The sequence below is a fragment of the Seriola lalandi genome, unplaced genomic scaffold (genome assembly GCF_002814215.2).
Source record: "Seriola lalandi dorsalis isolate HSWRI2012SDOR001 ecotype SW California unplaced genomic scaffold, Sedor1 jcf7180002054976, whole genome shotgun sequence".
Classification (NCBI taxonomy): Eukaryota; Metazoa; Chordata; class Actinopteri; order Carangiformes; family Carangidae; genus Seriola; species Seriola lalandi.
In genome coordinates, this window is record NW_019525526.1 from 788,925 (window position 1) to 803,895 (window position 14,971).

The 14,971-nt window shown below is 44.8% G+C and overlaps 1 protein-coding gene across 5 annotated transcripts in view; it reads right to left on the reverse strand.

Annotated features, from left to right (window-relative positions):
- The window catches only part of numb (NUMB endocytic adaptor protein), a 41,371-nt gene that overhangs the window by 5,857 nt on the left and 20,543 nt on the right, over positions 1-14,971 (reverse strand). For 3 of the 5 annotated variants that reach the window (XM_023396343.2, XM_023396346.2, XM_023396342.2), the window contains exons 2-5: positions 12,748-12,884; positions 7,616-7,690; positions 1,954-1,986; positions 1,136-1,210 (exon numbers count right to left, since the gene is read on the reverse strand). In XM_023396343.2, the coding sequence (XP_023252111.1) occupies positions 1,136-1,210; positions 1,954-1,986; positions 7,616-7,690; positions 12,748-12,873 (309 nt within the window). In that variant the 5' untranslated portion in view covers positions 12,874-12,884. The remainder of the gene's footprint in view (positions 1-1,135; positions 1,211-1,953; positions 1,987-7,615; positions 7,691-12,747; positions 12,885-14,971) is intronic. The other 2 variants (XM_023396345.2, XM_023396344.2) reach the window with 1 other exon arrangement.

A 14,971-nucleotide genomic window follows, 5' to 3' on the forward strand; every position in this document is an offset into this window, starting at 1 on the left:
CCCACAGTTCAACAACATGTAGTCATGGCAACCTTTGGATGTGCACAACATAATGTTTGTGATATTGTCTCATCAGCTACAGGATTGATAAAAGCAACACCTCTAAACCTCCTACAGTCAGTTTGATGACTGTATTGATAAAGAAACACCATGTCAAGGATTTCAAAATCAGACTAGATCATAAGTTAGACTTTTACTTTAGTGCTGCTCTGGAGGAACAGGGATACTTCCCATTTCCTGTTTTTAACACAATCACAAAATACATCAGTTAATAAAACCTGTCTTCCTCAGCCTGGTCAATGTTACTGATCTGAATTACAGGTATTGTTCATGGTAGTGATGAACTGTAGGGCGACCTACAGCACCACCTATACAACCATGTACATACAGATCATTTGAATACAGTGACACTCCCACCTTCCTGTCTCTTATACACATCTGTGCTTCACAGAGAAGGGTGCTCGAATAAGTCTGAACTACTATCGGCTCAGGAAGCAGCAGTCTGAACCCTGACCCTCACGTAATGAACAACACTGAGAAGATAACAACACGCAGGAGCCTGGACTCCTTCACAGTATCTTTCAGTAATTCCTCTAATTCTAACATTTTCTGTTCATAAAATAATATTTTAAACTGTTTTCCTGGCTTGGCAGAGCTTGGCATCCCTGTCGGCAAAGTTAACTGAGTGTTAGTAATAAATACCAAGACATTTAATAAAAAAAACATAAATATCTGTGTAGATTAAGACATAAAAAGAAAGGAGAGAGAGACAGAACAGTCCCTTCTTCCTCCTGTAACTTGTTCTTGTGGTTGCAGCCTCACAGAAACCATGAAGCCAGGTGTCTGAAGTTAATGTTTGATGCAGTACCAAAGCTTTCCAGCAGGTGTCAATGTAATCTTAAATGCGATACTGTTTGCTCAGCTCGTATCTTCTCCTGCAGGTGCACTGAGCACATATTTCTACACAGGGCCTTGTGGAGGTCACTGGACCAGGCGTGCAGCAGCTTCACAACCGTTATTAACTGCTGCGGCTCGGCAGCTTCCCTCTTTAAAGCTGCTAAAGCCTCGTGCGCTTCCTCTGGCACCTCCTTCTTTTTAATCACTTCTATGATAGAGGACTGAAGGGAGTCATTACCTTTGTTTTGTCATCTACAACACGAAGACCATCTGCCGACACCCACAACACAGCCCGCACCGGCTTCTTCCCAGCCTGCAAACACACACACAACAGGGACAGGAACGAGTTAAGAAACAAAGCGACTTTTCCAGTCTTTCCAAATCCCCCAAGATTACCTCCCTTTGTACCAATCCTCGGTACCTATTCAACACACACACAAAGCACACCTGTAAATAAAGAGAAAGCACCAGGTAAGAGACAAAAAGAAGACACAAGTCAGGAGTCGTTTTCTCTGAGTGCTGTGTCATTCACTAGTACCCGAAATGTAATAAAAGAAACAGGATGATTGGTATGAGGTTTGGTGCACAGACGCAGTCGACAGCGGTGGCCCCCCATTGGTTAGAACAACAACAATAAAATATCTGTGCACAAAAAGGAAACGTTCATTCACACAAGCTGTTCATTGTTCCATTCGTGGTTCATGGAAGAAGGGCTGAGGGGAGAGAAGGCACGCCTGTTAACACAAAACCACACACACACACACACACACAAAAAAGTGCCCCACCCCAGCTTAAACCACCCCACCTGCTCACAGACACATGCATCATTGTGTTTGTCTCTCCAGACAGTGTTCTCCCTGTGTGTGTGTGTGTGTGTGTGTGTGTGTGTGTGTGTGTGTGTGTGTGTGTCTCTTCCAGCCTTCAGACACAATCAAAGGGTGAAGTGTTATGTGAGAGGAGGAAAAAAAATTAATATAAATAAATAAATAAATAAATAAATAAATAAAAGCTAATAATAAAGAGGAACACACTCGGACACACAAAGCAATAACTTACTTTTGCAAAGAATCCTTTGAAGAATTTCCTGTCCTGGAGGGTGGGTGAGAGGGGTGGAGGAGACGGAGGGAGGAACAAGGCATGAAAATGTTACCTAGGAAGTCTAAGGATTGTCTGGAGCCTACGGGAAGGGATTTGATTTGGTTTTCTTTTTTTTTTTTCTTTTGGGTGAAAGTGAAACTGGGTTATGAGTGGGTGGGTGAATGGGTGAGTGGGTGAGTGAGTGAGTGAGTGAGTGGGTGAGTGAGTGAGTGAGGCAAGGGATCAGGTAGCTCCAAAGTGATGTTTAAATGGGTGATACTGTGGTTGTTACTGTTTGACAATGATCTCTGTTAGTACTACGACACCGGAAAGCCTGTGAACCATGTTACTGCAGGAAACGACACCTCTAAGTTCTTTTATGTGACTGAAATAAACAGCAACAACCCGGTAAACACGACCAACGGCTGAGACGGCACACCCGGCCGCCCTGGACAGAGGAGATAAAGATGGCAGACCTTCAGGTGCGCGTCTGTGGAGGGGATAATCCCGTTTTTATTCCTTCTCCTTCTGATTCCTAGACCGAGACGTGGTCCTCGTGTTCAGCAGACAGAAACAGATTTCCCACAGACGGCCGTTTGACCTCTGAGTCCAGCCTGTGACTGTTCACCAGTCAGCCGGAGTCAAGGGTCAAGTTTAGGCCGCCACAACCACATGAAGACACCGCAGCCAGACCCCGGCCCAGCCTAGTTTTTAATCCTCCCTTCTTCCCCCTGCTCCCCGAGAACTCCTCTCCTCCACCATAAGCTGCGAAAAGGAGTGCCACTCTGCTCCTGTTACACAGCCACGGTGGAGACAGCTCTCCAAGCTCCATGTTAATGCATGATTTAACGTGTTAACCAGCACTGGAGATTCATTTGGAATGAGCTAAGCGTTTGTTAGTGTGTGTGTGGGTGCGTTTCTGAGAACCACACAGACATGCAGATGATGGCAGAGCCTGCACAGCTAGTGTTAGTAAGCGTGGTGGTTACAGTCGACAGGGTTAAGAGAGTTAGAATGGGAGGGCAGTGTGGGGGGAGGGGGGATTTGGAGGCATTTCTCTGCAATAAAAAACCTGCTTAAAAAGACAAAACAATGTATAACACCAACAAAAAGGTAATACAATATTCAGGTATTCAATGTGTGAACTGTGATGAAACTACAGAGGGGAAAAAAGCTTTCTGTGCAGAGAGGAAAGCTGAGTTGTGAAAGATCAGGGTGAAGCCAACAAGGCAAAAATGAAACAACTGAGGCGGGAAACGCACTCTGTGGCCGACGAGCTTCACTTCTGAGCTGATAAAAATCTTAAGCTGAGGATACTTGACCTGTTTTTAGCAGACAACTTTACCGCTGATATGCAAGCCCTTCAACTGATGCTAACAATCTGTGTCTCTGCCCCCAAGAACAACACTAACCACCAGCAGGATGCGCAACAAGGACTCACACATCTCGTGAAACAGCTGCGACAGGCCTAATCTGTGCTCTTTGCTACAAACATGACAGACACCTCTTCTCCAAGACAGTCTGTACCTCATCCTGTTACTTTACTTGACACGTTGTTAAAGAAGCTGAGAGCGTCGGGAGGGCGGCGTGTGATCCCTTACTGCAAGTGTATTTATTTGAGTTGTAGCTCGGGACGTGACCGGAGAATTCCCTCTGAGAAGAAGCGGCTCGGGGCTGAGGGGAGATTTCGTTTTGTAGTTTCCCACATTTGGTATTTACTCAGGAAATATCTGTAGTGGGGGTGGAAAGGCATCCGAGACAACTTTTCATACCATGTGACGCTCAAAGTCTTTATTGAAACCACAGGCTTACACACACACTGTCTGACGGACATGGATACACTGTCAATGATGTACCCTCAGGCTACTGGCTGTTGATGTACAAATACAATTGAAATTCTTTCAGCGTGTCAGCGTCTCTCGGTGGCGTGCCCCACCCAGTCTACACAGAGGAAACACTCCTGGTCACCACGGAAACATTCCCCAATTGCTAGAACAACACAGAATACACCTCCAACCCTTGGCGGCTGGCCAACAGCAGCAGCAGGAAGTGACATCATGATGACAGCACAAAAAGGGCAGCTTGGAGGTTGACGGTGCCGCAATGCAGCCTCCTCCTCCTCCTCCTCCTCCCCTCTGAGTCACAGGTTGCAGAGCTGCGAGAAAACTCTCATTAATGTCCCAAAGGCTGCTGGGAAAAACAATGGAGTCGGCTCAGAGCTGTCGCTGTCACACACAAACACACACTGACTGACGAGCTAGACCGCCAACACGCACCCTCCAGCTCAGGGCACAAACGTGGGGGAACTCTGACCACATTCGCTTCCGTGTTTTTCCGACTTCTGCGTCTCACAGCATCAGCTCACTGATGCTCTTCATCTCTCTCGCCCGTCCCAAGACCTTAAGTGCTGATGCTGCCAGATAATGTCGGTGTTGTGGCTGCTGTCTGGCTGCAGTCAGCTGATGTTCAGGAAACAGCTTCCTCTCAGCAGCTCACATCAAATATTAAGAGCCTACAGGTGTGGGCCCGGTGCCTCACCAATTCACTTATCACTTCCTGGAAAAAGTTTTCTGCTGAGTCATTTTTACTCACATTCTCTCAACTGGTGGGGACTGTATTTGTTGCTTGGCAACAGTTAGTCAGTGAGGGGGAACTGGGACCAATCAGGGCCTTTGCTAGTTGTTTAAAGGATGGGGGCCCTGGTCGGGTCCCGATGATCTAGATCTGACACCGACTGAGCTAACTGACATCAGGGAGTTTCACCACCCTACCATTTTCCCATAAACCACCATTATAAGAATTTATAAATGGTTTATAATTAGGTGAATTAATTCAGTTAACACTTAATAAATCATAAATAAACAAGTTATAAAACAGTTTTAATACACGGATTTAGGCTCACTATTTGGCAAGATCAAGTTGAGTAATGAGTACTGAGTTACTAGCATTTATAACTGGTAAATGGAGCCTTACAGTAACTCAATAAATGATGATGCGTTTTAACACTTTACAATAAGACTCAATATTACCAGTTATAAATAATAATATCTCATTTGTGAGGTCAATGAGTAGTAAACATTAACTTGATCTTGCCACATAGTGAGCCTGCATTAATGTACGAAAACTGTGTTTTAATTGCATGATTTATAAAGTGTTAACAACCAAATTAATGACCCAATTATAGATATTTATAAATCCCTGATGAGGCTTGTATGATTGTAAAGAGGTGCCAAGAAAGGACGTGAGTAAAACTGACCTCACGTGAGGGTTGACCCCTGAACGTCAATGATACGAAGCATCAGTCAGAAACCTCATTTTGTCAGATTTATTCTCTTTATGCAGGTCATTGTAGACAGAGTGATGCAGCCCATTAAGTAAACAATCCATCTTGTCTGAAAATCACTTAACTACAAAACTAATTGTAACAGAGTCAGAATTAGAGCAATGGAAATGAAGCGCAGAGCGACGCAGTGCAGCACGACTCCTCCTGTCGCTCCGCTGCTCTCGGCTCCGGCGCTTAATGTTAGCGAATATTAATATTCCTGTTATGAATCTTTAAATAGTGAAGATTTAGTATTTGTAAAACTTTCCCAAAGCCTAGAAGTGCTATTAATCCAGTGTGACGGCATCTCATGTATGGGAGGTGAGTGGGATGAGGCAGCAGACAACAAGGAGACACACCTGGAGGAGGAAAAAAAAAAATCTACTGTGTGCTAGTTCCTTTCACTGGAATGAATGGACGCAGTTCCCAAACAACCGTGATTGTATTCTGGCATTTCCTGTAAGACGAGCTGCTTCGGGCACACAGGTAAAAACTGCAACGTCAATGCCAGAACTCAACTGGATGATGGAGGCCGCTTCGAAGGAAAGTGCAGAGGTGGAGCATGAAATGATGCCAGCATGACTCATATTTAAAAAAAACAAAAAGCATTAATTTCCCATCACTGCTTATAAATGCAGATCATTAAAGTCATGCCTGTGCTGGCTTACAGATAAGGTCTGTGGAAAGCGAGGAAGCGAGGGAGCAGAGGAGGAAATGTCATTAGGTTGAAGGAGGGTCAGAGAGTCGCGGCCTGCGGGAGGACGGGAGGCGGGAGCCCCCGCCGCTCCTCTCCTCTGGAGTTGGCTCCATTTTGTCCACCTTGTTAAAATGACTGTAACTCAATAAGATCTCACAGCCTCGGGCTCTGTGTACACCATGTGACCTCATCAAGCACCAGCGTGTATGTGCTCCCGTGCGTGTGTTTGTGTGTTCACTATAAGAGCATTATGTCTATGCTCACATACAGTTTGTGTGTGTTAACGTCTTCCTGTGTGCGTTTCTGTTTGAACAAATGATTTGCCTGTGTGTCCTATCTGAGTGTGTGTGTGTGTGTGTGTGTGTTACAAATGTGTGTCATACCAGTGTATGAGGTTGCGAAACTGCGTGTAAATTCACACATATGCACGCCGCTACAAGTGTCTACAAGTGTGTTCATGCCTGTGACCACATATAGGCACTGTATGAAAAAGCACAAGCTGTATGAGCGTGCGCGCATGTGTGTGTGTGCGTGTGTGTGTGTGTCAAGTGAACCACATACTGGTGTGTGTTATTGTATTTGCATCATGTAAACTCCTGTTTTATTATATTGTTCTATTTTAACTGATATGAAAACTGAAGGGTTTTTACTGTCCATTAAATTGCTCTCATAAAATATGAGATTACTCTGGGGCATGTTCTTCAGTATAATCATACCAACAAACAGCTTCCAGCAGCTCAAGTAGTCTTAAACTGCTCTCTGAGTAGAACATGTGATGCAACTAAAAAGGTCCTTAGCACAATTTTTATGAAGCAAGAAGAATGAGTATCGATAACAGGAGAAACAGGGTGTGAATTCTCATTTAGTCCGACTCATCTTCAATTGAAACTGAAAGCTTATCACAGACACTTCAAGCAGGAGTTCTGTAATTTTTCTTGGCACAGAATTCAAATTTTTGTCATGAGACATGAAGAGCTGCTGAACGGGCTCTAATCACACAGAGAGACAGACCCAAGACGCAGAACCTGTCGACTCAGGTTTGGCCTCGACTTCAGAGAATCACACTCATTTACCCACAGGACTTTATAACCCGGGTGGAGCCCTGGCAAACAACTGACAACATGGAAAAGCAATTGCTCCACAGCTTCCCCCACTTCCCCTCCCCTGCTTCCCAAACTGGAATTTGTTCTTTTTGCGCAACTCCGGAGGAATCTGCCGCGGCAGGAAGTCCACGGCCGGCCTATCTGCTCCGGCCGGGAGAGGAAGAGACGTTCAGAGCAGACCTCGACACCCCTAGAGGTTGTCTGAAGGTCAGGCCGGGTGGAGACCCTCACATGGTAACAATCAGCCGCACTTAACCAGGGCTTCGTGTACAGAGGTAAACTTGGCGGGAATGAACAGTGATGAAACGGTGAGAAGAACAAACCCACATTCTGACAGAAGAAGGAGGTCTGTCATGAAATAGATGTTAGAAAATGTCAGCAAGGAGGCTGGTATCACAGAGGAGGAAATTAATGGAGGAAAAGATAAGAGAAAGAGCAGATAAGAAGGAAGTAGGATATCTGGTAGTCTGGCGGCCTTGTTCCTGGAAGTACAGAGGGGTTTTTCCTAGTGAAACCTACCGTCTTCAGCCGCTTCACTGCATCCTCGCAGATGTGCATCCCCCTGGACTCCTCCACCTCCACGTGTCCCAGGTACTGCAGGGTAGAGAGAGAGAGAGAGAGAGAGAGAGAGTGATTAATGTTGTGACAAACCTTTCCTGTGAAGTTTAAGTAACGCTACAATAATAAACTCTGGAAATAGATTGGCTATTCAAATGAGTCCAAATAGTCTAATACCCCCTGGTACGCGGGCACTGATGATTTATACACTTGATTAATTAATTAACATTTGGAGGTCAATTGCTGTTCAACTCCCTAAATTTGTCTATGGAGAAAACACTGAGCCGTTCCTGATAAATATAAATGGGCAGATGCAGCGTGTGATTCTCAGAGGAAGGAATCACATGAGAAAAAAACAAAACAAAAACACAAAAAAGGTGCAAACAGAAGCTGCTGTTTCGTCACAGACTCATCACGGCCGACACACAGCGGCTCCTGCGTGTTCGTGTGGACTTGGAAAACTTGAACCTGGAGCAGGTATTTTGTAGGATCAGGGCGTATAAGGATCGGGGGAAGGTAACGCCGTCAGCTGCAGGAAGGTTTCAAAACTTTCCAGCGATTGTTTGATCTCCGCAGAATGAAACGTTCATCGCTTCATCACCCACCAATGTATTATTTCAGGACCACCCACAGGATATTATAATGACGTGCGCTGCCTCATCTCGAATAAAGACTGCCTCTACTGACACTTGTCATATAAAGAACAACTTTATTATTAGACCAGTGTGTTTCAGCTTGTGGCCTTCATCAGGGTCATCCCCGACCTGAAGGCCACAAGCTGATGGTTTCATAATTAAGTTGTTTGTTTTATACTACAACTCAGGGCTGCAGCTAACAAACATTTTTATTAGATAATTTATAATTTTCTTGATTATTCAATTAATCGTTTTGAAAGTAGAAAATAGTGAAAAATGGCTTATTAATTTCCCACAGCCCAGGTCAATGTCTTCAAATGTCTTGTTTTGTTTTCATATTCAAAAGCATTAAATCTTCACATTTGAGAAGTTTATTTCTTTATTTCTGTATCAAAACAGCCGCAGATTCATTTTCAACTCAACAGTTAATCGACTTATCATCTCTTCAGGCTATTTTCCCTCCCCCAAGCGTTAGTCACAGTCTAATATCAACCTTCAGGGAATAGGAGCAGCAGCATTACATCAGTGTATGTCACATATTTAATGACCGAGGTCATTGTGAAAAACAAAAAAAAACACAGTTTAGCAACTAATTAACCAAAAGCAACATTTATCAGCTGCAGCTCAGGAATCTGCAGTGATGACTGATAACACTGTATTTTTACTCGCATTACCAGTTTCCTGAGGGAAAGCCTGAGCTCCAAACACATCACAACCTATATCAGGAGTTATGCTGAAAATCCTGTGTGAGTAAGTTTAACTGCAGCTGAATGAACGGAAAAAGCTGCCTCCTCCCTCCAGCTCCTCCCTCCCGACCTGAAGCAGCATCTCACCCTGCTGTGTGTCACTCCAGACTCAACCCTGACCGCCCCAGAAGCCATTGTGCACGAAGGGCCGGAGAGGAAGTCCTTACCCTTTCCTTATAGATACACACAGAGCGAGTGACGCTGGCCGCCCCCACCTCCTGCCTGTCACCCCCACCCTGTGGCCCGGCTATTTTTAAGAGTGTGACGCCACAACTGTGAGTCATACTGTCGGCGTATTAGAATACACGTGTGTGTATATGGTTACGCATGTAAACACTGGGAGATGTGCAGCGCAGAGATGCACGCGTGTTTAAAGAGGCAGCTGATGCGAGGAGGCAGCTGTGGGTAGTGAGGACAATGAAAGCAGCGGCGCCACTAACAGCGGACGTGCCGGGAGACGTGGCTGAGGTGAGATGAGTAAACGCAGGGGAGGCTTGAAATGTCACAACAGATGCTTTATTGTGGCGTCTTACTCCGTCCTGTTAGTAACTCGCGGGCAGCAACAATGTGGAGGCCGAAACATTCGCATTTAATGCATGAGCTGAACCAAAGCAACTTTAAAAAGAAAGAATTAATTAATATCTCCAGAACAGCGTGTTGCACATGTGGGGGGGTGATTTGGTTTGTTTGTGGGACGACCTCAGGATTAGTTCCACTTGGCACTAATCCTACAGTGGGCTCGGATTAGATGCAGTTTATTTATCATGATATTTCTATTGAGATGCTGCAACCACAGTTTTGGTGTCTGCTGAGGAACGACTTAAGATTAAATATTTTATTTTCATTTTTAAGTCCATGGGGATGATTTTCCAGGTGCAAAGGGCCAGCAGAGTTAATATAACAAATACAGACAGTGCGACACTGGGGTGCCTTTAAATTCACTTTTGTAAACATTTGAGGAGTGCAGGGGTCAAGACAGCGAGACAGTTAATCAGAACAGACCTGCACTGTGTGAATATTCAGGTTTTATCTTAGGCTACGTCCACACCACTATGTTTTCCTTTTCAAACAAAAACTATCTCTGTCCAGACTATCACACCTGAAAACACATACATACCAGAGCAATCGCGAACACTGGGCATGTGCGAGCTGGTGTAAACAGGAAGCAGATTGTCTACTCTGCAAAAAACTTTTTTAAAAAACGCTACGATCGAGGAACAGAAAAGACAGCTACAGTGTTAAAATACAGAATTTAACTCCTCAACAGCAGCGAGCAAAGACAAGAAGGTCAGTAACACTTGTAATGCATTATCATGTTGTATTCACCACTAGTAGTCAAGGCTGATGAGAGCCAATCAGGAGCAACCGTGGGTGTCAGTTTCTGTCCGTCCAGACTACAACACAACCCCCGGAGTTTACAAACTAAAAGGACGTCAGCAGCGTTTCCAAAAGTCTCTAAAACTGCGAAGGTGAAAACGTAAAGTAGTTTCAGAGTCGTGTCAGATTCAATAGAAAGGTGTGAGCAGCTTCACAAACTGCAGAAAACAAGCTCACACAAAAACACACACAATTCATCTTTATACAAATAACTCTACATAATTTAATTTTTTACCAAGGACATATAGGCACGTTTCCTTCTCATCTGTTTTCGGTTGGTAAGCAACACACACAAGCAATTTCATCTAATCTCACATCCACCTCCAGCCTCCAGCAGTCTCATAAGGCTGACATTTCCATAGAAAAAAGCAAGTCTACATTTTTATGCCTTTGACAATCACCTTGAATCATGAATAATTGTCTGTCTAGGCGATTTCTGCCTGAAAGCAACAGACACACACACACACATTCAAATGTGCACATGAATAAAACACAAATGCTTCTTAATTTGACGCGCCAATAACAGGCTGTGCAGTCAGAGGTAAAATGTGATAATCAGTGGAGAGCTGGGCTGATGCTAGGTTTGTTAAAGATGCGATTATAAAAAGGGGGGGGGGGCCAAGCCACAACATATCAAACATCAGCACCAGCCCAGATCCTCCTCTTCTCCTTCCAACACCACTTTGAAACACACTCCTCCCACTCTGTGGTGCAGCAGTCAGTGGTAATTTCACTGCACCTATTCCAACCCACACACAACTGGGCTCCTCCGAGGCACCTAGAGCAGGAGACAGGGAGGAGGGGGAAGGGAGGAGGAGGAGGGAGACTGAGGAGTAGCATGGTAGGTTGCACTGGCATGGTGAAAGCCAGTGCAGAGGGGGGAGAAAAAAAAAAATGCTGGTGGAGAAGTGTGTGTGGCTGCAGAAGTAATTTGGAAGAATCTAAACAATCAAAGATTCGTTGTTTTGTACTTGTCCACTGTGGATGAGAGATTCTGAAATTGAATCACTACTTTAGCAGTTTACCATGAGACCTTCAGAGTGGCGCAAGATCCTGCAACAATATTAAGTTACTCGAGTTTAAAACATGACTACAGCTGACTGGTTACAGTTACAGAGCCTCATTCTGCTTTGTTGTTTTGTTGCTTTATGCAGGAGATGCAGAGCGTTTACAAAGGAAAGAACAATTTGTAAAGATCTTTTTAAAAGACGAAGATCAGAACCAACGTGCACACTTGAAAATTAAAACTAAATGTGAGAACACTTACTTTATCTACACCTTTAAAGAGGTGTGAAGAAAAAGCAGCTAATAGACAAACCTAGCTTCGAGTACAGTGATGGGTGAATTTATAGGTCGCATGTGGGGGAGGGGAAGGTATCACACACGGCCTGAAATGCATGTGAGATTTGAAACCATCGACCGACCGACCGACCGACCTACACACACACACACACACACACACACACACACACACACACACACACACACACACACACACACACACCCTTTCCACCACAAGTTTCTATCTGTTCAACTTACAACAGAAATCTCAACATAGTGAGAAACATTACTTTCACACCACTGTCACTTCCACCTCCCTTCGCCCTCTAACGGCATTTTCAATTCCTATTTCTTGCTGAAATGATATAAGACTGGTGACAAACCATAACCTGTGCACGTGCTAACCCCTGTCCTTTGACCAGCCACAGAGTCCGAGTATGTTCTGAGGAAAACACTCTCTTTCTGAAATTTCTTCAATTCCCATTTAACCCGGGTGAGGTGAACACTTGGACCTGTGTGTTGAGAGGAAGTGTACCATTGCGCTTCTGTTTGCAAAAGTGGAAGGTTTTGTTGCCACAATACGGCGAACTCTCCACTTCATCAACTGCAGCACTGCAGGTCCGGTCCGTTTCTGAGACACTGCAGACTGCACTGTGCCGTGTGACTTCACTGTTTCACTGCCCCTCAGTTATTTGTCAGGTACAACTGGACATTTTTTGATAATTCAAGTGGTTCTGAAAACTCCAGAAATCAATTGTGCACACACATCCCACAGGTTTGGAAGGCTACAGCAGATAAACTTGCAACCTAGATAAAAGCTGCGCTCACACTCTCTGAATGCTTATGATTAATCACAAGCGGCGCCCTTGGGGAGTCGGGCGACGTGCACGTTTCTCAGAAGTATGAGTGTGCCACGGTAAGGTCAGCACTCCACTCTGTGAGTTTGTGAAATGTATGTGTGAGATTTTGTGCATGCAGGTGTGTTTATGTGTGAGGGAAGGGGCAGGGAGTGGGGGCTGCTGCTGGTGGTGGTGGTTGTGGTGGGGGGGGTCACCTTGACTGCAAAGCTGCATTTGCCGCTGCGGACCGCCTCCTCGTCTGTCTGCCACTGGTGCGGCCGACTGGACTCCGGCACGTAGACGTCTTTCTTCCGGCGGAAGCTCTGCCGTAGCTTATTCATCGCTGAGCTCCCTGTGAGCAGAGAGAGACACTTTGTTAAACACAGAGAGAAATCTGGGCAGTCAGCTGCAGCGACACATAAACTGGAGAAACACAGAAAACAGGCCAACAATTACAAAACAACTGTAAAGCATATTCAGTCTGGGAAATGTACCAGTGCACGTGCAGTCAATAGTGTATGTCAGCACAGAAATTAGTCAACTTCCTGTGTGTGATAATGGATAAGTAGCTGGTGATTGTGCAGAACGACAGCGCTAGACAGCTTCTTTCATCCGTCCTGTTTAGAGCCTGTAAATAGGAATTCTTTAAAACAGAAACACAGGAATCTGTTGTCTCTCACAAGGAGGAACAAAAGAGCCTGATCCTGAGTCACTGTGGTGTTGGGAGTCAAGGCAGCACACTGAGCGAAAGTCTGCAGCTCCCACTGAGAGACTTTAACCGCTCGTTACATCATTTCACAGCAAATTGCAATCCGGATAATTTAACTTTCCACATTCTTAATTTTCCAACATATTCAATTAATATCTGTAGACAGTTAACTCAATCGCCAAGGAAATATACATATAGCACACTTGACCAGGCGTGTGATCTGGACACTAAATGATCTGTTGATCTCAATTCTGTCACTTAAAACAGGAGCAACGAGGCAGGAAGCAGACGATCGTGCAGAATAAAAACTCTCAGGTTCGTAGAGCTGCCAAGTGCTTTGTGACAAATAAATACCTGGATAATATCTACGACTCTGTGCCTGTGTCTGCTGTCAATCTCACCTGTTGCTTCTGCCCTAGCTGGCTCTCCCACAGCAGCATGTTGGCTGCTGTCCTCCTCCTTTTGCTCTCCTACATCTCTCTTCATTAGCTAAAGCTATCCCTTCCTTCCTGACCCTCTCAGCACTGGTTGAATCTGGAAATATTCGAAACAAATTTAGTGGATAGCTAATCATCACTGTTCCAGACAGGTTTGGATGCATCTTACAAGTCTTCCTCACACATTTCCACTCCTTCCCTCCCTCCCAACCCCTCGCCCATAAACTGACAGCCATCAGCTTTTGTGACAGCAAAAATTATGGTTTACAAAATGATAATAAATTACTTATAAACATATATCTATATGTGTAATTACATATCTGTAAATCAAAATAAAATACAAATTAAGGAAAAAAAAAACAAAAAAGCAGTGCAGTGGTAAATATCAAATTTAAGAAATTAGGTTGTCAGATACCGATTAGGACGAGCCCCTTTGAGTCTATATTCATATGGATTAACATGGTTAACTCATTAACATGAAGGTCAGACGAGTTAGCCGTCGTCTCTGAGGGGGGAAAGGCCGACAACAGTCCTCCCTCCTGATCGATTCAGCGTGCACAGGGAGGAGGCGCTACTCAGGCGGGTGTGTTGTCAATGTGTTTGTGAGAGAGAGAGAGAGAGAGAGAGAGAGAGAGAGAGAGAGAGAGAGAGAGAGAGAGAGAGAGAGAGAGAGAGAGAGAGAGAACAGCACACAGCTCTACAATGAAATAAGATTTTTCCCATTTGAGATCGTAAGAATCTCAACGTCAATGTTGATATTGTGACGGGCCGCCACAGATAAATCAATTCATGGGAAACTGTAGAAGTTTTATAGGTATTACTAAAAATGCAGTTTAACGCAGCACATTCTTTAAACAGTGCATGTATGTCTTCTTGGCTCTGGGAGGAAACAGGAAAGCAGAGACCCAATTAAAAGTTGCTGATCCAAACTAGACCTGAGAGGTGCGTCCATCATAGAGAGCCTGGCTTATGTCTCCCAGAGCAACCGATAACTGGGGACCAAGAGTTGTTCAGCCATGCAGCTCTGACTATTAACACGTGAGCGAAGAGCAAACTCCTCGACTAACAAGTTGCACCCACTAACTTCTGAGCTGATGAGGATCTGGCGGGATTAAAGGTCTTTAATCCAGGAGAACCGACTGTCCACACACACACACACACACACACACACACAAACACAAACACAAGAACAAGCAGCAACATAGCAGCATACACTCACACACATGCGTAGAGCGATCACACACATATGCACCTGCTTAACTACACAAACCCCCCCCCCCCCCCCCCCCCCCC